The following is a 25,879-nucleotide window of genomic DNA, read 5'->3' as shown; positions in this document are numbered from 1 at the left end:
CACAAAAAAAAAAAAAGGATGGTCCTGGGCACAACCTGGCTGCCAATGCACTTTGTCAAACAAGAGTTTTTCTTTATATTTTTCCATCTTGTATGTTATTCTATGGGTAATTTATCTGCAAATGTATTTATCTGCTAGCGGGGGCAGGTCTTGGGAGGTTTCCCTGTCCATAAGGACACTTACAAAGGAGGCATCTTGGCTGCTCCATGCTGGTTTGCTTGACTCTAAAGCTGAGGGTTATCATGTGCTTATTAGGTGCCAGACGCTGGACTAAGCAATTTACGCACTTTGCCCACTTAATACCACAGTCACTCAAGGTGGTAGGAACTATTGTTACAGGAGTGGGGACCGAGGCCCTGAGAGGTAGATGATTTGTGCACGTCCAGTATAAAAGCCGGTCAAGAGCAGGGCTGGGACGGCGCTGGAGTCAGCCTGACCTCAGGGCACGTGCTCTAACCACTGAGACATCTGCAAACACATCTGGATTCCTAACCGCCCCGCACCTCACCCGCCTCCCCCAATAAAATGCCGTCACACCCTCCTCTATTGGTTAGGGTCACCACAAAGCCTGAAATAAATGCTTTCATTTGGGAACTCTTTGTCGGGAGAAGAACAGTTCTCATCATACTGAATCTGTATGATATCAGGGCAGTCCTCTGTGGAAACTCCATCCAAGGAGGAAACACAGCGCCCTCACCAGGGACCCCAAAATCAATTGGAAACAAGAATAGGTCGGAAGCAAGACGGCCACGAATTTTTTAGAAAAACTGGGCTTCAAAATATTTGATGAGAGATGCTCTTCAATACCTCTCCCTTTTCCCCTCTTCCTTTCTCTTCTTTTAAATAGCCAGCAGCTTGGGGTCATCAGGAAGTGGAATTTGTAGGAAGGTGTCAGTCAGTCCACAGGCTGCCCTCACACGGACGCTGCAAAGGACCCCTCCATGAATATGAGCATCATGGATGGAAGCTCCTCAAGCTGGGGACGCCCCGGCAGAGAGCACTTTTGAGAAGATGGGGCTGTGGAGAGTCCTGCAAAGTGCCCTGGGCACAGGCCAGGGGAACGCTTGTGCAGCTGCCTGCAGTCAACTGAGGAATGAAGCAAGGTGCAAGTGCGTGTAGGAATAAGAATTGAAAAAATCCGTGCATATTCGAGTGACCGTGAGAGTATGCTTTCCTCGGTGTGAAAACCAGTCAAGGCTACTGCTCCAGCTAGCATCAGACTAAATGGTTTTCTCCCCTCCTTTTTCCGCAAGTGGGGATAGTGTTTAATTTGCACTGACTAGCTGTGTGGCCCTGGGGAAATTACTTAACCTCTCTAAGTTTCGGATTCCTTGTCTGTCAAATGGGGATCATGGGAGAACCCATCTCATAGGTTGCTATGAGCGTGAAATAAGGGAGAGCAGGTGAATTGCTTAGCACAGTGCTGTTCACGTCAGTGATTCCTCCTGCTGCTCTCCTGGTTTCTCTTCTTACAAAGCATCTTCTTCCGTCTTATCTACTCAAGGTTAGAGGTCGTCATCACTTTTTCCCACAATTATATAAGAAGTACCTTGTAAAATAAAGTCCCCATTCTATAGTTGTACACCCGTGTGCATAACAAACTTACTCAAAATGGCCAAAAGGTGGAAGCAACCCAAGTGGCCATGGATGGATGAACAGGTAAACAAAATGTGGTGAATCCATACAATGAAATATTCAACTGGAATGAACCATGAGGATATCATACTAAGTGAAATAAGATGGTCACAAAAGGACAAACAATGTAAGATACCATTTATATGAGGAACCTAGAATAGTCCAATTCACAGACACAGAAAGCATGGTGGGAGGGGAGGAAGGAAGCAGGGGGTTTGATGTGATGGGCATAGAGTTTCAGTTTGGGAAGATGAACAAAGTTCTGAAGATGGATGGGGGTGATGGCTGCACAACAGTGTGAATAGATTTAATGCCACTGTGAACTGTACACTGAAACATGGTTAAGATGGTAAATTTTATGTGTACTTTACCATAATTTTGAAAATTAAAAGTTAAAAACAAACCCCAAAATGAAATACCTCCAAGGTTTCTCCGAGGTTTGGGGTGATAGAAATGGAGGAAAATGTTCTGAGAGCAGGTTGTGGTGATGGCTGCACAACTCCATCAATATATTCAAATTGATTGAATTGGACACAAAATGGGTGAAGTTTCTGTTATGTAAATTGTACTTCAGTGAAGCTGTTAAGAGCAAGCAAGCAAACAAACACATGCTGTGATCCGGAGGAAACTTTGGAGGATGAAGGAGCTGTTCACTGTCTTGATTGTGGCTATGGTTTCACAGGTGTACCCATATGTCAAAGCCCATCCACTTACAGATTTTAAACATGTGCTGTTTATTGCATGTCAATTATATCTTAATAAAGCTGTGTTTTAAAAAGGCAGAAGAGTATTCCATATATAACGAACTCCTTATAATATATTAAACTCCTTAGAATATATTAAACAATATAATTTATTAAACAATGCCCCCTTTGGATGGAAATTTAGGTTTCAAATTTTATGCCCCTATAAATAATAGTTCAATAAATATCTTTGTAGGAAAAAAGAAGAAAAAAATGCAGATATTGTTTGCTGCTCCCCCTCTTCTTCTCCCCACGGGCAAGCCACAAAGTCAGAATTTCCCAGGGAGGGGGCCTGGGAACCTGTAATTTGACTGAACATTCCTGAAAAATTCTTGGAATCAGACATGTTGGGGCACATTGAATCAAACTTCATGAACTTGGATTTTCAGGCTTGGGAGTGTGAAATCCCCTTTTCTTTGATCCCTAAAAAATTCTGTAAGTGTTCCATGCAAATGATTCTAAATTTCGGTTTCCCTCCTATTGGCGGTGCATCAGAATCATCAGGGAGCTTGTGAGAATGCATATTCCCAGGCCCTAATCCCAGGGAGGATGTGTATGGTTGCCAGATTTCGCATAAATAAAGAAATGAATAAATCAATATATAATAAACTATAGGGTGTCCGTTAAATCTGAATTTCAGATAAACACCAAATAATTTTTTTAGCATATGTGGTTCCTTGCAATAGTTGGGCCACACCTGTACATAACAATTATTTGTTGCTTATCTGAAATTCAGATTTAACTGGGTGTCCTGTATTTCATCTGGGAATCCTAAGTATGAGTCCTCAGGCCTGGGGTGAAGCCCAGATCTGCACTGTTGGTCTGCTCCCCACGTGCTTCTGACAAGGGGGATCCTTAGAACCCATGTTGAGAACCCCTGATCAGGTCAACACCTTCTATGTCAGGAGCCCCTCCTCAGGGCGGCCAGTGGATCCCAGTGCATCCCACAAGTGAGCACACTTTAATGTTGGTCCAAGGAGGAAAAGGGGGCTGAGAAGCAGCAGGAGAAAACTGTCCCAGGTTTTCAAAGCCAAACGTGGTGGATACGGTGTCACGGGCCCTGCAGCCTGAGGGACGGTGCTCATCTTCTCTGAGTGAGTATTTAAGGCTGCCTAGTGGACCCACACCCCAGGATTCTGTCTAGATTCTCTAAACTTTATTTATTTATACCCAGCCTCGTCCTAGAAAGGACTTTAAGCCTCGGAGGTCTCAGTCCATGCAGGGTTCTTGGTGCTGGGGAGTGAGGTTAACACGCCGTCTCTCTGGGACACACACGACAGGTATTAATTGTGTGCTCACCACGAATGGGCATTATTCTGGGAGCTTTACAATGATAACCATCTCATTGAGCCCTCGAGATAAGCCTGCAAGGTCATTGCTGTCGTTGGCCCCATTTTGTAGATGAGGAAACCGAGGTTCCGAGGGGTCCAGTGGTTTGTGCAAGAGCGCACCGAGTAGGCCAGTGGCAGAGCTGGGGTTCTGACCCAGGACTGTGTTGCTAACCAGCCCCCATCCTGCCTCCCTACTGAACCAGATACTTCTTGTCACTGAGCTTTGCTGGGTGAATTTTGGCTTACGTTCAGCTTAACCTGGGGCCATACTTTAGGTCCTGATCCCGGGAACATTTCTGATCCGGTGTGATAACAGCTGGCAGGCCTTGAGCGTCTACTCTGGCCAGAGACTTTGACTTTTTATACATAGATACTCTCTCAACGCCCTGCACCGCTAAGAAGACCCAGACCCAGGCATACAGAGAAGCCTGGCCGAGGTCACAAAGCTAGGAAGTTGCAGAGCACTGATCTGCCTAAAAAGGAAGCATCCATCTCTGCATCTTCAAAAGCACACACTTGCTTTCCACCTCCCCTCGCCAAGCTTCACTTTTCAGGAAAACGCTCTCGCTCCGGGCTGGTCGCTAGGCAACCCTTGCATGTAATTCCACGAAATGCCCAGAAGAGGGCGCGAGGACTCGCTCTCCCCGGGCACCCACGCGATGGGGCTGAACTTCGCAGAATCTCGAAAGCAAGAGTGACGCGCTCCAGACGAACTCCACCTGTGGCCGTACCCGAGCCCTAGGCTGCACGGAAGGTGGCACAACACGGCACCTCTGCACCCCACCCCACCCCACCCCCGCAGGGGCCTGGACTCACCGAGGCTGGGTTTTCGATGACCAGTTCGTAGGTCAGCCCTCTGGACCCAAACCTCAGGATGTCTCCGGGTAGGAGCTTCACAGCCACGTTCTGAATGTGGCACTCATTGACGAACGTGCCGTTGCAGGAATTGAAGTCGTGGAGAACAAAGCTGCTTTCGGCCTCATTATATTCAATGAGTGCGTGATGGTTGTCGACGTCTGCAGACTGAAATGCAGAAGGGGGACAGTCAGAGCCAGGAATAACAGGAATAACAAGGAATAACTAGTGCCACTGACACTGGGGGCCCCAATGTGCTAACCACTTCATCTGGCTGGACAGTCACTGCAATCCTCATTTTAAGAGGAGGATGCTGAGGGTCAGAGAGGTTAAGTGACTTGCCTAAGGCCACACAGCTAGTGAGTGGAGGGTCACCAGACCCTGACAGCAGACCCAGAATAGATGCCCAGTTTTGGGGTAGGGCGTCAGGCAACACAGAGGCAAGAGGGAACTCGGGGGGGAATTGGCCAGGAATTGGCCACTTGATAGTTCTCTGATCCCATGCAAGCATCCTTTTGGTTGTCCCGAGTGGCAAGACAGCAGAAATGGCCCAACACAAACCAGAAAGGTCAGTTGGCAAGTGACAACTGTCCATTTACTGCAAGTGTTAAAGTTCAGGGGAGGTTTTGTAATAATTGTTGTTTGTTCTATTCATTTTTAAAATAACATGTTTTTTGTAATAATGCAGAAAATGAGAACTAGAGAAAAACACAAAGAAGACATTAAAATCACTTAGACTCCCGTCCCCCAGAGGCAGGCACCGAGAACACGGTGGTTCACATCCTTCCAGTCTTTTCTCTATGCTTACAATCTTTTTAAAAAGTTTAAACACAATTGAACTCACACCACAAAACATAGTTTTATAACTACCTTTTAAAAGCCTTGGTGTACAATGAAGGTTTTTCCCATGTGCTTAATTATTACTGTTGCTTCTTAAAAGCTAATCAGAATTTATCTAACCAAAGATGATCTATTTTTCAATAGGGGCCCTGGTGTGACCACATTTCCCTCAAAAGAGAGAGACCCCAGACAGTGATTTGTCAGTGGCCTCAGAAACCTCCTGTGTAACCACTTTAATAAGAAGAATGAGCAAAACTCGGCACCAAGGAGGAAATATCACACCCCCACCTGGCCCCGGCGCCCTGGACTATGGGCTGCAGGGCACGTGCGAAGTCCTGTGTCTTCTCAGGACACTGCCTATGAGCCATCCACTCCAGCCTGAGACTTTGCAAATATTTTCTAAGTCACTCTTCTCAGAGTGCCTCACCCAACTTTCATAGAGAGTACTTGGACTTAGAAATCTATACTAATGTCCCACAATATAATTATAACCTATAGCTTATATTAATAATAGCTTATAGTATATGAATAGATAATAATATAACTGCATATATTAGTAGAATATATTAATGACACATTATGTGTAATTACACAAATGCCAGGAAATTTGCTAAGTGCTTTACTGCATTATCCCGTTTCATCTTCACAATAATTCAAAGGGATACTTCCTCATTTCAAAAAAATTTAATTTTTTATTGAAGTCTAGTTGATTTACAATGTTGTGTTAGTTTCAGGTGTACAGCAAAGTGATTCAGTTATACATATATATAATATCTATTCTTTTTCAGATTCTTTTCCATCACAGGTTACTGCAAGATATTGAATATAGTTCCCTGTGCTGTACAGTAGGTCCGATAGTTACTCATTTCTTAGATGAGGAAACTGAGGCATAGAACGATTAAGTGTGCCCACAGTCAGCCACTTTGACTCGCTTGGCTTGTTCCCAGGTTTGCCTGATTCAAATGACTGTGCCTTTACCCACTTTCCAAATTCCTACCAAACACTTTGGCACTTAAAATACTGAAACACAAGAAGAAAGCAGGAGTAGCTCTATTAATTTCAGGCAGAGCCAACTTCAGAGGAAGGAAAGTTATCAGGGATAAAGAGAGGCGATACATAGTGATAAAGGGGTCGATTCTCCAAGCAGACATAACAGTCCTTCATTGTATGTACCCAACAATAGAGCATCAAAGTATGGAAGGCAAAAACTGATAGAACTGCAAGGAGAAGCAGATGAATCCATCATGGTAGCTGGAGACCTCAACAGCCCTCTGTCAGTGATGGGCAGACCCACCAGGCAGAAAATTAGGAAGAATGAAGTTGAACTGAACAGCACTACCATCATCTGGATCTAACTGGCAACCACACAGCTTCATCCCACAGCAACAAAACACACATCCTTCTCAAGCTCCCATGGGACATTCATGAAGCAGACCACATTCCAGGCCACAAAATATACCTCAACAAATGTAAAAGGATAGAAATTATGCAAAGTACGTTTTCAGAACACAATGGAATTAGGCTAGAAACCAATACCAGAAAGACAGCTGGAAAATCCCCAAATATTTGGAGATTAAACAACACACCTCTAAATAACAGATGGGTCAAGGAGGGAGTCTCATGGGAAATAAAAATTTATCTTGAGCTAAATGAAAATGAAAATACAACCTATGAAAATTTGCAAGATGCAGTGAAAGCAGTGCTTGGAGGGAAGTTTATGGCATTGAAGGCATACATTTGAAAAGATCTAAGCTTCCACCTTATGAAACTAGAGAAAGAAGAGCAATATAAGCCTACCACAAGCACAAGAAAAGAAGCAGTGAATGAAATAAAAAGCAGGAAAACAATAGAGAAAAGTCAGCAAAATAAAGAGCTGTTCGGTTTTTTTTTTTTTTGTAAAGATCAATAAAATTGACAAACCTCTAGCAGGATAACCAAGAAAAAAAGAGAGAAGATACAAATTACTCAAATCAGAAATGAAAGCGATGGCATCACTACTGATCTCATGGACACTGAAGGGATAATAAAGGAATATTATGAATAATTCTATGCCCACAGATTTTATAAGTTAATGAAGTGGACCATTTCCTTGAAAGACACAATCTACTGAAACTCACACAAGGAGAAATAAATACTCTGAATAGACTCATATCTAGTAAAGAATTTGAATCAATAATGAATAACCTTCCAAAATGGAAAGCACCAGGCCTGGATGGGTTCACTGGTCAATTCTATCAAACATTAAGGAAAGAATGATATCAGTTCTAAATAATCTCTTCCAGAAAATAGAAGAAGAGAGAACACTTCCCAGCTCATTCTGTGAGGCCAAGCTTATTCTAATAGCAAAACCAGATAAAGATATTGCAAAACAGGAAAATTGCAGACCAATACCTCCCATGAACATAGATGCAAAATCCTCAACAAAATATTAGCAAATTGAATCCAGTGATGTATAAAAAGACTTCTACACCACAGTCAAGTGGGATTTATTCCAGGTATGCAAGGCTGGTTCAACATTTGGAAATCAATTAATGTAATCCATCACATCAACAGCGTAGAGAAGAGAAATCGCATTATCATAACAGTAGATGCAAAAAGAGCATTTGACAAAATTAAACACCATCCATGATAAACTAACAAACCACCAAACCACCACAACAACTCTTGGCAAATTAGGGATGGAGGGGAACTTCCTCAACCTGATAAAGTACATCTATAAAAACCCTAAAGCTAACGTCATATTTAATGGTGAGAAACTAGAAACTTTCCAATTAAGATCAGGAATAAGGTGAAGATGTCCCCTTTCACCACTCATTTTCAACATTGTACTGTATGTCCTAGCTAATGCAACAAGGCAAGAAAAGAGAATAAAAGATAGATTGGGAAGGAAAAAGAAATCTTCTTTGGTGAGGTGTTTGTTCAGATCTTTTGCCCATTTTGCAGATGGCATGATTGTCTATGCAGAAAATCCCAAAGAACCGACAGAAAGCCCTCCTGGAACTAATGAGCAATTGTACCCAGGTGGCAGAATACATGATTAATATACAAAAGTCAATTGCTTTCCTATATACCAACAATGAACAAGTGGAATATGAAATTAAAAACACAACACCAAAAAAAAAAAAAAAAAAAAAAAAAAAAAAAAAAAACACAACACCATTTACATTAGCACCAAAAAAAAAAAATGAATTACCTAGGAATAAATCTCACAAAATACTTAGCTATATGAAGAGGTATATGAAGAAAACTACAAAATGTTGATGAAAGAAATCAAAGTAGTCTAAATAAAAGAAGAGATATTTCATGTGTATTTGAAATTCCTTAATGATGTATGATGTTTAACATCTTTTCATATGCTTATTTGACATCTGTAGATTTTCTTTGGTGAGGTGTCTGTTGAGCTCTTTTGCCCATTTTTAAGTTGGGTTGTTTGGTTTCTTATTGTTGATTTTTAAGACTCATTTATATTGTTTATTTATTTATTTTATTGAAATGTAGTCGATTTACAATGTTGTATTAATTTCTGCTGTACAGCAAAGTGATTCAGTTATACATATATATACATTCTTTTTAAAATATTCTTTTCCATTATGGTTTATCACAGGATATTGAATATAGTTCCCTGTGCTATACAGTAGGACCTTGTTGTTTCTCCATCCTGGATGTAACAGCTCACATCTGCTAACCTCAACCCCCCACTCCATCTCTCCCTCAACCCCCTCCCCCTTGGCAACCACAGTCTGTTCTCTATATCCATGAAGACTCATTTATTTTGGATACATGCTTACAGCATCTTTATTCATAACTGCCCAAAACTGGAAGCAACCAAGATGTCCTTTAAAAGGTAAATGGATAGACAAATTGTGGTACATCCATACAATGAAACACTAGTGATAAAAATAAACGAGTTATCAAATAACAAAAAAGACATGGAGGAATCTTAAATGCATATTTCTTAGTGAAAAAACCTAGTCTGAAAAGGTTACATACCGTATGATTCCAACTGTATGAAATTCTGGAAAAAGTAAAACTATAAGGAGAGTAAAAGATCAGTGCTTGCCAGGGGCACAGGGGCTCTGGGGCTCAGGATGAAGAGGAGGGGCACAGGGGATTTCAGGGCAGTGAAAATATTTTTTATGATACTGTAATGGTGGATACTTGTCACTATACATTTGTCAAAACGAAAGAACGTACAACGCAAAGAGTGAACCCTAATGTAAACTATGGACTTAGTTAATAATAGCATATCAATATTGGTTCATCAGTTGTAACGAATGTACCGCACTAATGCATGAGGTTAATAATAGGGGAAACTGTGTGTATTGGAGGGGTGGATATATGGGAACTCTCTGTATTCTCTGCTAAAATTCCTGTAAACCTAAAACTGTTCAAAAAAATAAAGTATTAAAAAAAATGAAAACACATTAGTTCTTTGGAAAATGTCACCCACATCATCTTCATCACCATTGTCATTGATCTTTGTGTCCTTTGAACCTTTGATAACCCACGAATGAGAGAAATTCTGTCTGTGACATTTTGTTTGTCTCTTGCCAGGCTTCACTGCGTTCAGTTCCTCAAAAACTGTCAGGCCATTATTAAGAACTCAAAGCAAGCAGGAAGTTTTCAATGACTCCACAAAGTTGGGTGAGCCTCTACCACATGTTAGGCCAGGAGACAGCTTCCTAGTTCGGCCCTATAATATCACTCGCTCCCTTTACTTGGAAAATTGCTAAGTGCTGCTCCTGGACAGACGCCCTGCTGCTAATACAGACTGAGTCTATAAGCCCCAGCCTACTGAGCTGTCCCACTATGAGATGAACTGTTATTTATTTATTATTATTTTTATCATTATCTTTATCCTCCTCTAACATATTTTGAGGGCTTCCTGTGAACTGGGCCCTGCTGAAGCATTTTGTGTGCATTTTTATCATTTAATCTGCATGACAGCCCTAAACAGGGACTCTATTGTTATCTCCATCTTAGAGATGGAGAAGCTGAGACTCAAAAGCTGAAGTGAGAGGACAGCATTACCTTGATCCCAAACCCAGACAAGGACACGACAGGACAACCACAGACCAGTATCTCTTATGAACACTGACACCACAGTCCTCAACCAAACAGGAGGAAACCGAATGCAACAGCACGTTAAAAGGATCATACACTATGACCAAGTGGCATTTATTCTTGGAATGCAGACTTGATGGTTCAACATATGAAAATTAATCCACGTAATACATCACATTAACAGAAAGAAGGAAAAAAATGATCATCTCGATGGAAGTACAAAAAGCATTTGACAAAATGCAACACTCTTTCATGAAAAAAGCACTCAACAAACAGGGAATAGAGGGAAATTACCTCAACATAATAAAGGTCAAATATGAAAGGCCCACAGGTAGCATCATACTCAAAGGTGAAAGACTGAAAGCTTTTCCTCTAAGATCAAGAATAAGATAAGGATACCTGCTTTTGCCACTTCTATTCAACAATGTACTGGAAGTCCTAGCCAGAGCAATTAGGCAAGACAAAGAAATAAAGGCATCCAAATTCGAAAGGAAGAAGTCAAATTATCTCTGTTCACAGGCAACATGATCTTACATGTACAAAATCCTAAAGAGTCCATGAAAAACCACAACCCTCTTAGAACTAAAAAATACCATTCACTAGCAAAATCGTAGGACACAAAATCAACACACAAACATCAGTTGTGTTTCTATATGCTCACAATGAACAATCTGAAAAGGAAGTTAAGAAAATAATTTCATTTACAATAGCATCAAAATGAATAACATATTTTGGGATAAATTTAACCAAGGTGGTAAAGGATGTGTACACTGAAAACTACAAAGTGCTTCTGAAAGAAATTAAAGACACAAATAAATGGAAAGACACCCTGTATTCGTGGGTTGGAAGACTTAATATTGTTAAGATGTCATTATTACACAGCAGGATCTACAGATTCAAAACCCCAACAGCAGTTTTGGCAGAAATAGAAAAATCCATCCTAAAATTCATATGGAATCTCAGTGGACCCCAAATAGCCAAAATACTCTTGAGAAAGAAAAGCAAAGTTGGAGGTCTCACACTTCCTGATTTCAAAACTTACTGCATACAAAGGTACAGTAATCAAAACAGTGTGATACTGACATAAGGTCAGGCACATAGGCCAATAGAATAGAATAGAGAGCACAGAAATAAAAGTTTGCATATATGGTCCAATGATTTTTGACAAGGGTGCCAAGATTATTCAATGGGGAAAGAACAGTATTTTCAACAAATGATGCTGGGAAAGACTGCAAAAGAATTAAGTTGAACTCTTACCTTACACCATGTATAAAAATTAACTCAAAGTGGATCAAAGACTTAAACAGAGCCTAAAATTATAAAACTTTTAGAGGAAAGCACAGGAGGAAAGCTTTATGACATTGGATTTGGCAATGCATTATTGGATATGATACCAAAAGCATAGGCAGCAAAGGTAAAAATAGATAAATTCAACTATATCAAAAATTAAAACTTCAGTGAATCAAAGGACACAATAAACAGGGTGAAAGGCCATCTAGAGAATGGGAGAAAATAGTTGCAAAACACAAATCTGAAAAAGGGTTAATATGAAGAATATATAGAGAACTATAACTCAACAACAACAACAAAAAAGAACCCCCAAATAACCTGATGAAATATGGGCAAAGAACTGGAATAGACATTTCTCCAAAGAAGATATATAAATGTCCAACAAGCATATAAAAAGATGCTCAACATTACTAGTCATTAGGGAAATTCAAATCAAAACCACAGTGAGATACCACCTCATACCCATTAGGATGGCTACTATCAAAAACAAACAAACAGCAACAGAAAATAACAAGTGTTGGCAAGGATGTAGAGTAGGGGAACACTTATGCACCGCTGAGAATGTAAAATGGTGCAGCTGATATGGAAAACAGTAGAGCGGCTTCTCAAACAATTTAGAATAAAATTATCATATGATCCAGCAAGTCCACTTCTGGGTATATACCCCAAAGAATTGAAAGCAGGAACTTAAAGAGTTATTTGTACACTCATGTTTACAGTAGCATTATTCACAATTGCCAAAAGGTGGAAGCCACCCAAGTGCCCACTGACTGATGATTAGATAAGCAAAATGTGGTCTATCCATACAGTGGAATATTATTCAGTGTAGGAGGAAGGAAATTCTGACACATGCTATAACACGGATGAACCGTGAGGACATTATGTGAAATAAGTGTCACAAAAAAGCAAATTTTGTATGATTCCACTATGTGAGGTACATAAAGTAGTCAAGCTCATAGAAACAAAATAGAACGGGGGTTGCCAGGAGCTGGGGAAGGGGAAATGGGGAATTGTTGTTTAATGGGTACAGTTTCAGTTTTGCAAGATGAAAAATTCTGAGGCTGGTTGCACAACAATGTGAATAACTTACAACTACTGATCTGTACACTTAAAAGTGGTTAAGACGGTAAACTTTATAGGTATTTTACCACGATTTAAAAAATGGCTAAGATGAAGGGACTCACTCAACATCAGGATGCTGGCCCAGGGCAATGTCAGGGTTTGAACCCAAGTCTAATTCCAAAACTTGTACCTTTGATTTGTACCCTGTGATTTTCAGAGTAGAGAGTGATTTAATAATGAGAGAGGAGACAGGCAGGACCTAATATACAAAACAAGTGCATTTTTTAAGGCTCCTGCATTGAAAATGTCTTTAAAAAGTATATAGTGAGTCCATAAAATATTGAGACGTTTCAACTTCTATTAACAATGACCATCTGCTCTGATGACCCCTGTGCTTTAAGGAAGCCTCCTCGGGAAGCTGACTTAGTTATGACATTGCCCTGAGGTTCACTGACATTGTCGCTGAGGTTCGACGTGTACCTGGAACCGTCCTTTGGAGCTAGGTTTCAACCTTGCATCACCTGGCACTGGGAAGCCCCATCTCAGACCATAACCTCCCACTCCCGGCCTTCCTTATCCTCTGTCTCATCCTCTCCTTGAGTCACGTAGCCTTTGCTCCCTGTTTGCTCCCTAGGGGTAATGCCCTATGCTCACCCAGCCTGGGCCCTGCTCAAGCTCACCAGCTCCTTCAAGTCCATCCCGGCCCCCAAACCCTCCTGCCACCCTCACACTTCTGTCCTGAGGCTGGCCCAGTGCCCTTTGGGCCCCACAGCCAGCAGGTCCCTGCTCTCAGGCTTTTCATTCTACTTTGACAACAGCCTCCTAGGTCTTCACCTCCTGCACCTGCCTGCATCCTCCGTCTGCTTCTCCCAACCCTCCTCCATCCCTTTACACGGCGCCCTCTGCCCAGCAGGCCCACCTGTGCGGCTACATCCATGGGCTGATGGGCTCCTTGTGTCTGGTTTCTGGTTGGGTTTGGCCAATGGGGGGGGTTAGAGATCAGAGCAGGGAGGAGAGAGCTTGGGGTACTTACTCCCCTGGCTTCCATTCTCTGGGGCCACACAGCTTCCCTCAGAGGACTCTACCCAGCTCTCGGGGTCTCCGGGTCCCAGGAAATGCCCCTGCCCCTCACCCCTCAGCTCTGGGGGTGGGAACAGTCCTCACTCATACTAGCTCTGGGCCCTGCACTATCCTTTGTGGTTTCTCTGAGCCCTGCCCACTCCCTATGGAGTCCCTTCAGGAAACTCCCCTCCATCACTCCACACCCCTGTGAATGTGCATTCAGCTCCCTGCCAGGACCTGGACTTCCCAGGCTTGGAGAAGCTCTTAGGTGGGAACTTCAAGGCTTCTCTTAGCTGCCAAGGGCCTCCGGGTGGTCCTGCCTTCATCCCACCCTGGTCTGGTCCCTCTCCTCAACCATCTCCTCTTCTGCATCCTCACCTTGACAGTGTAACTTCCGTCTAACCTGTGAACGTGCTCACCACCCCCTCGGCCTGGAAACACCGCCCCTTCCCCCTTCCTTTCCTTTATTGTCAAATGGCTTCAAGAGGGTCCTCTCCCGCTGGGTCCTCAACCCACTGCCATTGCCCTCGGAGGCCCTCGGGCTCTCGGCCTCCCTGTGACATGTGACACAGTTGTCAGAGAGAGGCACGTGGCCTGGTGGTTCAGGGGTTGGGGGAGCAGGGCAACGTGGTGGTTATTAGACTGGGCTCGAGTCCAGCTCTCCTACTTCCTAGCAGGGTGACCTTGGGCAAGTGATACCTCAGCTTCCTCATCTGTAAGGTAACAAAAGGACCATCTTATAAGTTACTGGTGACCTATAAATGATATAATACATACAAAAGCACTTAGAAGAGAACATAGGGCAAATGGGAAATGTTCTCTGTTATGAGCAAGAGGATGGGCTCTGGAGTTAGAAAGCCTTGAGTTCAAGTCCCACCTCTGCTACCTTCCAGCTGTGCAGCCTGGGGCACGGTTCTTTGCTTCTCTTTGGTTGCTCCCTGAGCAGCAAAAATGAGTTTGATAAGCTGGGCTTCGTAGGATTGACAAAAGGTACTGCTTGGTGACATGTTCAAAGGAGTGGGATAACATTTTTGAAATTAACTTGTGTGTGTGTGTCTGTGTGTGTGTGTGTGTGTGTGTTTTATCTATTTCTTTTAACCTTTTGGTTCTAGGCTATCCCATTCCCAGCCCCATCCCCCCACTGCCTCCAGAAAGGGATGTAGTGCAGAAATAGTAAGAAAAAAAAATGGGGTTTTCAAAAGAATAAGGATATGAGGAAACGGCCAGGCGCTGGTGAGACGACGGGTCTGGGATTGGAAGGAAAGAAGAAGCTTCTCTGCTTCCCCGTCAGCTGGATCCTTCCTCCCCGGTCTCCCCGGGAGAGCCCTGTGGACCGGCAAGGCCTCAGGAGAGGCTGGTCCTGAAATCAGACTGCCCGAGCGTGGTGCCCAGTGCCCCAGCCTCCCTCTGTGACCTCAGGCAGGATACTCAGCCTATCTGTGCCTCAACGCCCTCATCTGTAAAGTGGGGCAAACAACATTAACCTCCTAAGGATGAAATGAGTTAATACACTCGAGAGTGCCCAGAACAGTACCTGGCACAAAGCAAGCTGTCTCTGTGATGAATACCCTCAGCCTGGCAGCAGCTCTCTGGCTCCCTCACCTCTCTGACTGCTTCCAGGTCTCCACGCCGGGCTCCTCTCCCCTCAGATGTCCGTTTCCTCTGCACTCTGTCCATGGGCTGGGGCCACTGTGCCACCCCCTCGATTCGCAGGTGTGTATTTCCAACCCCTGGTTCATCTCCAGGCCCCAAACTGCCTGGCTGCTTCCGGGATGTTGAGGTGCTCACTCAACCAGTCCTGCTTCCTGCCCTCTTGGTAACGGGATTATCACCTGCCAGCTCATCCAGCCATCTTTCTCCATGGCCTGTGGCATTGATCCTACTGATTCTTCCAGAAAGCTCTCAGACCAGTCCCAAAGCAACGGTCCAGTCAGGTGGTAGTATTAATGTGGTGGGCAGAATGGTCTCCCAAAGATGCCCATGCCCTGATCCTCAGAACCTGGGAATATGCTCCATGAGGTGGCCAAAGGGACTGTGACGATGTCAAGGTTACTAATCAGTGCTCTTAAACGAGGGAGACTAAGGACTTCCCTGGTGTTTCAGTGGTTAAGAATCCGCCTGCCAATGCAAGAGACACGGGTTCGAGCCCTGGTCCGGGAAGATCCCACATGCCATGGAGCAACGAAGCCCGTGTGCCACAACTACCGAGCCTGCGCTCCAGAGCCCACGAGCCACAACTACTGAGCCCACGTGCCACAACTACTGAATCCGCGTGCCTAGAGCCCGTGCTCCACAAGAGAAGCCACTGCAATGAGAAGCCCATGCACCGCAACAAAGAGTAACCCTCGCTCGCTGCAACTAGAGAAAGCCTGTGCTCAGCAACGAAGACCAAACCCAGCCAAAAACTTTTTAAAAATTTTTTAAAAAGTGGGAGACTATCCTGGGTTATCCAGGTGGGACTAATTGAACTCCACCAGTCCTTATAAGCAGAGAACTTACTCTGGCTGGATTGGAGAGATAAGTGGTGTTTCTTGCTGGGCCCCCACTTAACAGCCCCAATGCTCCTCTTCCTGGGAAAGCACCAGGTCAACGTTTCCTCTTTACCCAAATCCCCCCCTAGATGGCAACACCTCAGTCTGTTGCATGAATGAGGATCACAAGAACATTCATCTCACATTTCACTGACAACCCCCATTCTCGATTCCACAGGGTGGAATTTCCCTAGCTTACTCAATTATCTTGTTATCTCAGTTAACTGAGAATTTCCAATTTAGATATTAGATGTTCCCAAAGCTAAATTTACACTCAAAAAGTGAAGCTTCTGTTTTTAGAAGCTTGAGTCAGCTCAGTCTGAAACTCAGCCCCACCTCCCCCGTCTAGCTGTGTGATTTGGGCCAGTTCCTTAACCTTTCTGAGTCCCATGTCCATGTCATCAAATGAGGATAATAATGATAATAGTAGTTCTCACCCGCACAGGATTTGTTTTGTGGATATAATTCTATAAATATATATACAGAACATACATAGATGATGTATAAAGCCATGTGAGATGCAGTAAGTAGTCCATAAATGTATGCTGTAGCTGTTTGTATTATGTATGCTATTCAAAAGATTATGATCTTTCTTTCATCTCACATCCATCAGAATGGCTACTATAAAAAAAAAGGGAAATCACAAGTGTTGGTGAGGACGCAGGGAAAGTGGAACCCTTGTGCCCTGTTGTGAGAATGTAACTTGGTGCAGCCACTATGGAAAACAGCATGGCAGTTCCTCAAACAATTAAAAATAAAATTATCATATGATCCAGCAAGTCTACTTTTGGGTATATATCCCAAAGAACTGAAAGCAGGGCCTTGAAGAGATATTTATACACCCATGTTCATAGCATTGTTTGCAACAGCCAAAAGGTGGAAACAACCCAAGTGTCCATCAGTAGATGAATGAATAAACAAAATGTGGTGAATCCACACAATGGAATATTATTCAGCCTTAAAAAAGGAAGGAAATTCGGACACATGCTACAGCATGGATGAACATGGACATTATACTCAGTGAAAGGATATTATACTCAGTGAAAGAAGCCAGTCATGAAAAGACAAATACTGTTATGATTCTACTTATATGAGATACCCAGAGTAGCCAAGGTCATAGAGACAGAAAGCAGAACGGTGGTTGCTGGGGGCTGGGATGGGGGGACAAGGGGAGTTGTTGTTTCATGGGTGCAGTTTCAGTTCTGCAAGATTCAAAGAGTTCTGGAGATGGATGGGGGTGATGGCTGCACAACAGTGTGAATATATTTAATGCCACTGAACTGCACACTTAATAAAACTGGTTAAGATGGTAAATTTTATGTTATGCATATCTTACCACAATAAAAAAAAAAGAAAAATGAGATCACGATCTAGCCCTTTCCTCTGAACTTTTTCCTCTTGGAAGCCCTCCATCTGCTGGTGAGAAACTAGTCCCATCAATTGCTGTGCTGGGTACTGACCAATGAAATCAGCCGCCAGTTCCCAAACAGGGGACAAAACATTCCCTGAGGACTGGTGAGAGCTAACAGGTGAACCACCAGAGCAAGGAGCACTTGGGGAGAAGCCAGGGGTGAGGTGGGGGTGAGGGGGAAGGATGGGAGCACGACCCAGGCAGGAGGACAAGCGCGATGCAGATGGGGAGCCAGCAAGTGCACCCTCCCAGGCCTGTTTCATTCCGTGGATTTCCCCACAGAGAGTCCACCTGTCACCTTATGTCTCAAAATGCAGGTGTTCGCTTAGAATAAGAGAAATGTGAATTAAAATGACACAGGTACCATACTTCACCCCGTAGATCAGTGAAGATCCAATGGGGGGTCAGCACCCTAGGCTGGGGAGGGAGTGGGAGACGGGCGTCCACTGCTGGCAGGACACCACATCCGGAAACCTCTGGTGGGAAATTTGGCCATGCCCATCAGAGCTACAGCTGTGTGTGTCCTTTGACAGAGCAGACATACCTGCATGTCCGTGAAATTATGCAAATAATAGGAGAATCCCAGCAGCCTTGTTTAATAATAATAAACAAGATTATGGTGTAGGCTCTGATTCTTTCCTGAGAGGCAGCCCAGAACTGACAGGGGCCAGGAAAAGGGACGAGAGTCATCCGGCTGGATGGGATCTGGGGTATGTGTATGAGATCAGTCTGGCTTCATGACCCTCAGATCCCACGCGAGAAGGGCTGACACAGGCTGGAGAGATGGCTAAACCCATGAGAAAGGAGATGCCTGGCAGGACACTGACCACCGAGGGTGAGGTGTGGACACCAGCATTTCATCCCCCTGTCATGTCTGTTCTTTCTTTTTCTCTTCCATCTCCACCTTCCTAGCTGCAGCCCTGTACTGACTTGGGCTGTCCTAGAGCTCAGTCTTCTAGGGATCCTGGGACTTCCCCAGGGTGGGACTGGGGGAGTCCCTGGGGAGGGGGTAGGGTCAGTCAGCCCTTCATTGTTTACCCTTCGCTTCTCTTTTCCTCAAAACAAAGTTTATTGAAAGAATACACACACACACACACACACACACACACACACAAAAGCAGGAGCTCTGCTGATCAAGAAGGGAGAGGGAGGGAGCACTGATGGTGGGGTTCTCAAAGTGTGGTCCTGGAACCAACTCCAGGGACTCCATTCCCCCCACCTGAACCTGGGGAGCATACAAATGTGAAGATTCCTGGGCCTTACCCCAAACCCACTGGGTCAGAATGCCTAGGAGTTCATGTTGAACAACCACTCTTAAACATGCGGAAAATCCAAAAACCACTGGCTTTGGTGTTTCTTCATTCTGGAAGAACTGAGTCCCTTTCTCAGCAGAGTTTAAATAACAGCCATATCCAACTCTAAAAAATACAGTTTACAAGGCACATCAAATCATATAAATTATAACTTGCAAGGTTTAGCTGTGAAATGAGCAAGGCTGAGGCTTTTGAGCCGTGTAAAATGGGAGAGGGGAGATTGTAAATAGAGCTCCTGATGGCTCGTCTGCACACAGCAGCCGGGATGTTCACTGGCAGGTCTCCCCCTTGTTTACAATCCTTCAAGCCTTCTTCCCACTGCTTTCACATAAAGATCAAAACCCTTATGGTGACATGAAGGAGGCCGACTTGTCCCTTAGCCCTCCTCCTTCCCACTCTGACTTCTGGACGCCCTGGTTTTCTCTCAGTCCCTTGGGTTCACAATATGCTCTTCCACCCCAGGGCCTTTGCACATGCCATTCCCTTCTCCTTTTGTCTAGTTAAGTCCTCCTTGTCTTCCATATTCCTTTCCTTTACAGCCCCAATGTTGGAATGGAATTAGTCACACCTTTGTGGGATCATTTGACTTATTTCTCTCTCTCCTGGCAGCTTCCTGATGGCAGGGACCATGTCCAGTTCTGACATCACTGTACCCCTAGACTTGGCTTGGTGCTGAGGCTCTGGGTAAATACTATGCAATGAAATAGTGATAGCAACAGTTATCACTGTTGACTATAAACAGTTCTCACTAGCCTGGCTATAAACAGGCTTCCTACTGCCTTACGGAACCAAACTCCTTACAGGATATAGAAAAAAGTCTGGAGGGTAAAACCCTGCAAATATCAATATTGATTTTTCCCTGAGCCAAATGATTACAAGTGACTTTTATTTTCTTCCTTATATTTTCCTTTCTCCCAATTTTTAAAAACAAGAAGCATGTAACTACCTTCCATTATCGGAAAGAGTAAATGATGTTGAAATACTACGATACCAATAGTCAAAACAACATGTCAACCTTGCTGATGAGTAGAAATCTTTAGAAGCATGACTGCCTATTCTTTAGGATTGATCCAGGCAAATAAAACAATCTTTTTTATTTGCTAGATGTAACCTCTGGTAATTGCAAGGATGATTTTTAGTAATATAAATCCCTGAAATTTTTTTTTTTTTTTTTTTTTTTTTTTGCGGTACACGGGCCTCTCACTGTTGTGGCCTCTCCCGTTGCGGAGCTCAGGCTCCGGACACGCTGGCTCAGCGGCCATGGCTCATGGGCCCAGCTGCTCCCCGGCATGTGGGATATTCGCGGACCGGGGCACGAACCCGTGTCCCTTGTATCGGCAGGTGGACTCTCAACCACTTCGCCACCAGGGAAGCCTAGTGACGTATTTCTTAAGCTAAGTCCGAGGAGCAGTAAGCAGTCAATTATTTATGTACAATGAATGCAAATTTCTGTCTAGTTAATAACTGTACTCATTAGTTCCCTTTTCCAAATGGCTTATTAATGTCAGTGGATCCTCATCTCAACCCTGTGCACCTCTGAGGATTCTTCTCAGTCTCTGTTTTAGGAGACCATAATAATGATCATTGTGACATTCACTGAGCACCACATGCCAGGCTCTTTATATGCATTTCTCACTTAATCCTCAGAATAACCCTGTGAGGTTAGAGGTTTACAGACAGGGAAAAGGAGCTCAGAGTGATTAAGTAATTTGGTTGAAGTCACTCAGCCACAAAGTAGCCTAATGAGATTCAAACCCAGGTCTGTCTATCTCCAAAGCCTGTGCTTTTAAAAATTACTACAGTTTTCTAATATCATAGTCCGGTTCAAAACAGAGATCTCTGTCACTACTTTAGCCAGACAGGAAATAAAACGACCCCAAATCTATGCCTTGTTAGGATAAAGAAGAAACTACAGTTCTTCTTCTTCTTCTTTTTCCTCCCACTTTGCACACTGAACAGATGTTCTGTGTCCTTGAAGGGAGACCATATCATGGAGGAGAATCTCACGGGGAGGTTCATGGAGTTATCTTTAAATCTGTTGTGTTTACAATAAACATTCTCAGAAAACTAGGAATAAAGGGGGAAATTTCTCACTTGGTAAGAACATGTACCCTACAGCTAACCTCCTACTTAATGGTGAAAGAGTAACTGCTTTCCCCTAAGGTCAGGAACAAGCGAATATAAGGATTTATACACTGCTCTTGTTCAGCAGAGTCCTGGAAGTCTTAACCAGGGAAATAAAGCAAGCAAAAGAAGATTAAAAGCATTCAGATCTCCTTTTCTGAAAGAAGAAATAAAATTGTTCTTATTTGCAGATGACATGATTGTTTATGTATAAAATCCCAAGAAATCTACAAAAGCCCTTATATAAGAAAGTGCAGTTAAGGTTGCAAGATCCCAAGAAGCATACAAAAATCAACTGTATTTCTATATACTGTCAATGAACATGTGGACACCAAAATTAAAAATATAATACCATTTACAATCACTCAAAAAAAAAAAGAGAGACATACTTAAGTGTAAATCTAACAAAACATGTTCAGGACTCGTATGCTGAAAACTACAAAACACTCATGAGAGACACTGAATAAATGGAGAAATATACCATGTTCATGAATTGGAGGACAATATAGGAGTATATCAATTATTCTCACATTGATATATAGGATAAAACACAATTCCAATCAAAATTACAGCATGATATTTTGTGTATACAGACAGGCTTACACTAAAATGTAAATGGAAAGGCAAAGGAACTAGAATAGTTTAAAAAATTCTTTAAAGAAAAGTGGGAGGAATCACACTACCTGATTTAAGACTTACATAGCGACAGTAATCAAGGCTATCTCATAATGGTAGATCCATTATGACAAATAGATCCATGAAACATAATAGGGAACTAAGAAGTAGCCCCCATAGAAAGTATGGCCAGATTATTTTTGACAAACTTGCAAAAGCAATTCAATGGAGAAAGGATAGTCTTTTCAACAAATGGTTCTGGAACAACTAAATATCCACATGCAAGAAAAATGAACTTTGACCTAAATCTCACATCATAAACGACAGTGAACCCAAAATGGTTCAAAGATTTAAAAATAAAACTATAAAACACTTAGAAGAAAACATAAGAGAAAATCCTCAGGGTCAGGGACCTTGTGGCATGTTCTTAGACATGACACTAAAAGCATGATCTATAAAAGAAAAAATAACTACCTGGACTTCATCAAGAGTTAAAGCTTTTGCTCTGTGAAATACTCTGCTAAGAGAATGAGAAGACAAGCTACGGATGGGAGAAAATATTTGCAAACCATCTATCTGACAAGGGACTCATATCTAAAATACATAAAGAATTCTCAAAACTCAATGGTAAAAAACTAAACAATTCCATTAGAGACACTTAAAAGATATGAAGAGATATTTCACTGAAGAGGATATGCAGAAGGCAAACACATACATGAAAAGACATTTAACATCACTATCGATTTGGAAAATGCAAGTTAAGACTATGATGAGATACCACTACACACTTACTAAAACAGCTAAAATGAAAAACAGTGTTTATGCTAATTGCTGGTGAGGATGTGTCTCATACATTGCTGGTGGAAATGAAAAATGGTACAGCCATGCTGGATAAGTCTGGCAGTTTCTTTACAAACCGAATATATATAAACACATATGTTAATCCATGCAATCATACTCCTGAGCATTTATCACAGAGAAATAAAAACTTATGCTCACACAAAAACCTGTACACAAATGTTTATAGTACATTTATTTGTAATAGCCCCAAATGGAAACAAAATGTCCTTCAAAAAGTGAATGGTTAAACATAGGTGATATGTCCATACCGTGGACTATTACTCAGCAATAAAAGAACAAGCTAATAACCTAAATGGATGTCAAGGGCACTACACTGACTAAAAAAAAAAAATCAATCACAAAGGTCATACATACATGATGAAAATTATAGAGACGGAGAACAGATTAGTGGTTTTCGGAGCGTGGGGACGATGGTGGGAGGAGGAATTGTGAATATAAAAGGAGCATCACAAGGGACATCTCTGATAATGGAATACTCCTATATCCTGAGGGCCACACCCAAATCCACACGTGGTAAAATGGCACAGGACTCCACACATGCTTCGTGCCATTCCCTCTACTATTTGTGCATCTATAATTATGTCAAAATAAAGTTGAAAAAAATCTGTTGAATGAAGTCTGAGAGTGGTCTGCCTTTCACAGTCCTAAAGGGATTCCATTGCATTTCTCTTTCTGCTTCAATATTTTAATCCCTTTCAAAATGTTAAAAGGCTCAAAGCCACTGTTTTTATAATTCCTTACTTACAATTTCTTCCAACTTCCTTGGCTGTCAATGAGCTGGGACTGTGGACCAAGCCACAGCTAATTCAGAGAATGGAATGAAATGAAGTGAGAGAGCGCTGAGGCCATGCCCAGGGCTTACCCTGATTTACTACTTGGAGGTACGGGGGCGGGGGAGGGCTCCGAGGGGCCCATAGTCTCCAGAAGCTCTGGAAAGGGCGAGAGGCCATTGCTCAAGCTGGGCACTTCAGGTGGCCGTGGCTGCCAGACGCGGAGCAGGTGAAGGTCAAGCATCAGCTCTAAGCCCACCTTCCAAACCGCGCCATCAGGGTGGGACACTGCAGACACAGTCAGCAAAGGACACAGGGCCCATCGCACTTTGCACTGTGCTCATTCTTACCACATGTGCCAGGGAGACCCAGCACATGCGGGGAATGGTTATTGGTGGCACACCGAGGAAGGCTGGGACTGTTAGCCAGAGGCTGTGCTTTACAAGAGACTGGAGTCCACAGAACAGTAAGGACTTTTGGTGGTGTGAGGGGTAGGGAGGGTCGGGGACTGGCTAGGAAGAGGTCTTACCTCTAAAACAAGGTCTGAATTTTCATGCCTTCCAATCGTAGTGCTTTTATTCAGGACAAAATAGCCTTCTGCACTCTTTAGATAGGCTTTCATATTCTCTGCTTTCCCTATAAAAGGTTTTCAGAAAACAATTTTGTTAGAAAAATACAGTCCTCTAATTATTCAATGTCATATTTAGAATGAATGGAATACACCATAATGTCCACAGGAGAAGTCAGCAGAGGTAGGAGTGGATAGCTGGATTTAACAATGATCACAATGATAATTCCGCACATTTTTAAGACTGTCCTTTTAACAGTGATAGCCGGCATAGATGAGCTTGCTTCTGATCACAAGAGGACATCCTTTATGTAACTCAGAGCACAAATAAGCAATAGCAAAAAAGAAAAACCCAAACAAATCTGAATTCCACTGATAACCGCTCTCCACCTCCCATTAAGCTTAGTTTGGGGTTAGTTATCTGACAGAATCAAATACTCAGTGTTACTAACCCACCACTTACTAGCTCTGTGACTCTGAGTGAGTTACTTATTCTCTCTCTATGCCTCTGTTTCCTCATCTGTAAAATGGGGCTAATGATACTCTGTATCGCAAAGAGTTTTGTGAGGATTAAATGTGAAGCATCTAGAATGGTGATTGCTACACTAAACACCAATTTGTCCTACTGTGATTGTGACTGTTATTAATCTTGGGCTTCTGAACTTTGACTCAAGAAACTCCAACTTCTACGGAGCTTCTTAAAGTGTGGAAGAGTCAGTCATCAAGGAAATGGGCATTAGAAGATACTTTCTTTTTAAGTCACCGCATTCCTTCATATATTTAGGTTGAAAAAAAAATGATTTCCAAAGACAAAATATCAAGATTATAGCTTGGCTGTACGGTCAAGACTCTGTACGTATCTTTTGCTGGCATTTTATTATGAAAATGTCAAACACACAGAAAAGTTGAAAGAAGTGGATGGTGAACTTCTATAGAACCACCACCCAGATTCTACAATCAACATTTTGTTCTATTTGCTTTATCACATATCTACCCATCTATACATTTTATATTTTAATGCATTTCAAAGTAAACCCTATACATGTTTTTAAATTTTATTTATTTATTTTTGACTGTGTTGGGTCTTCGTTTCTGTGCAAGGGCTTTCTCTAGTTGTGGCAAGCGGGGGCCACTCTTCATCACGGTGCATGGGCCTCTCACTATCGCGGCCTCTCATGTTGTGGAGCACAGGCTCCAGATGCGCAGGCTCAGTAGTTGTGGCTCACGGGCCTAGTTGCTCCGCGGCACATGGGATCTTCCCAGACCAGGGCTCGAACCCATGTCCACTGTATTAGAAGGCAGATTCTCAACCACTGCGTCACCAGGGAAGCCCTATACATGTTTTTTATTTTTTTTATTTTTATTTATTTATTATTTTTATTTTATTTTTTTTTTGCGGTACGCGGGCCTCTCACTGTTGTGGCCTATCCCGTTGCGGAGCACAGGCTCCGGATGCACAGGCTCAGAGGCCATGGCTCACGGGCCCATCCGCTCCGCGGCATGTGGGATCCTCCCAGACCGGGGCACGAACCTGTGTCCCCTGCATCGGCAGGCAGACTCTCAACCACTGTGCCACCAGGGAAGCCCATATATACATGTGTTTTAAAACATAAAAATGTCAGTGACTTCAGCTGGTTCCAAGATGTTGATGATAATTCACATGATATTTGAATTCTGATCCATCTCAGTGCCATGTCAAAGATAGTCTCTTTTCTTTTTTTTCCTTTTTTTTTTTTTGGCTGTGTTGGATCTTCGTTGCTGCATGTGGGCTTTCTCTAGTTGCGGCGAGAGGAGGCTACTCTTC

The 25,879-nt window shown here is 42.9% G+C and overlaps 1 protein-coding gene across 1 annotated transcript in view; it reads right to left on the bottom strand.

Annotated features, from left to right (window-relative positions):
- Positions 1-24,481, bottom strand: part of LOC308610539 (forkhead-associated domain-containing protein 1-like) — an 88,270-nt gene extending 63,789 nt beyond the window's left edge. Inside the window, exons 1-2 of the mRNA XM_081259633.1 lie at positions 24,037-24,481; positions 4,526-4,732 (exon numbers count right to left, since the gene is read on the bottom strand). Coding sequence (XP_081115759.1) covers positions 4,526-4,732; positions 24,037-24,129 — 300 coding nt within the window. The 5' untranslated portion in view covers positions 24,130-24,481. The remainder of the gene's footprint in view (positions 1-4,525; positions 4,733-24,036) is intronic.
- Positions 24,482-25,879: the final 1,398 nt, after the last annotated feature.

Source organism: Mesoplodon bidens (assembly GCF_964165515.1).
Source record: "Mesoplodon bidens genome assembly, contig: HAP1_SCAFFOLD_452, whole genome shotgun sequence".
Taxonomy (NCBI): Eukaryota; Metazoa; Chordata; class Mammalia; order Artiodactyla; family Ziphiidae; genus Mesoplodon; species Mesoplodon bidens.
Note: the sequence above shows the minus strand (reverse complement) of the source record. Positions and strands in the feature narration are given on the sequence as shown.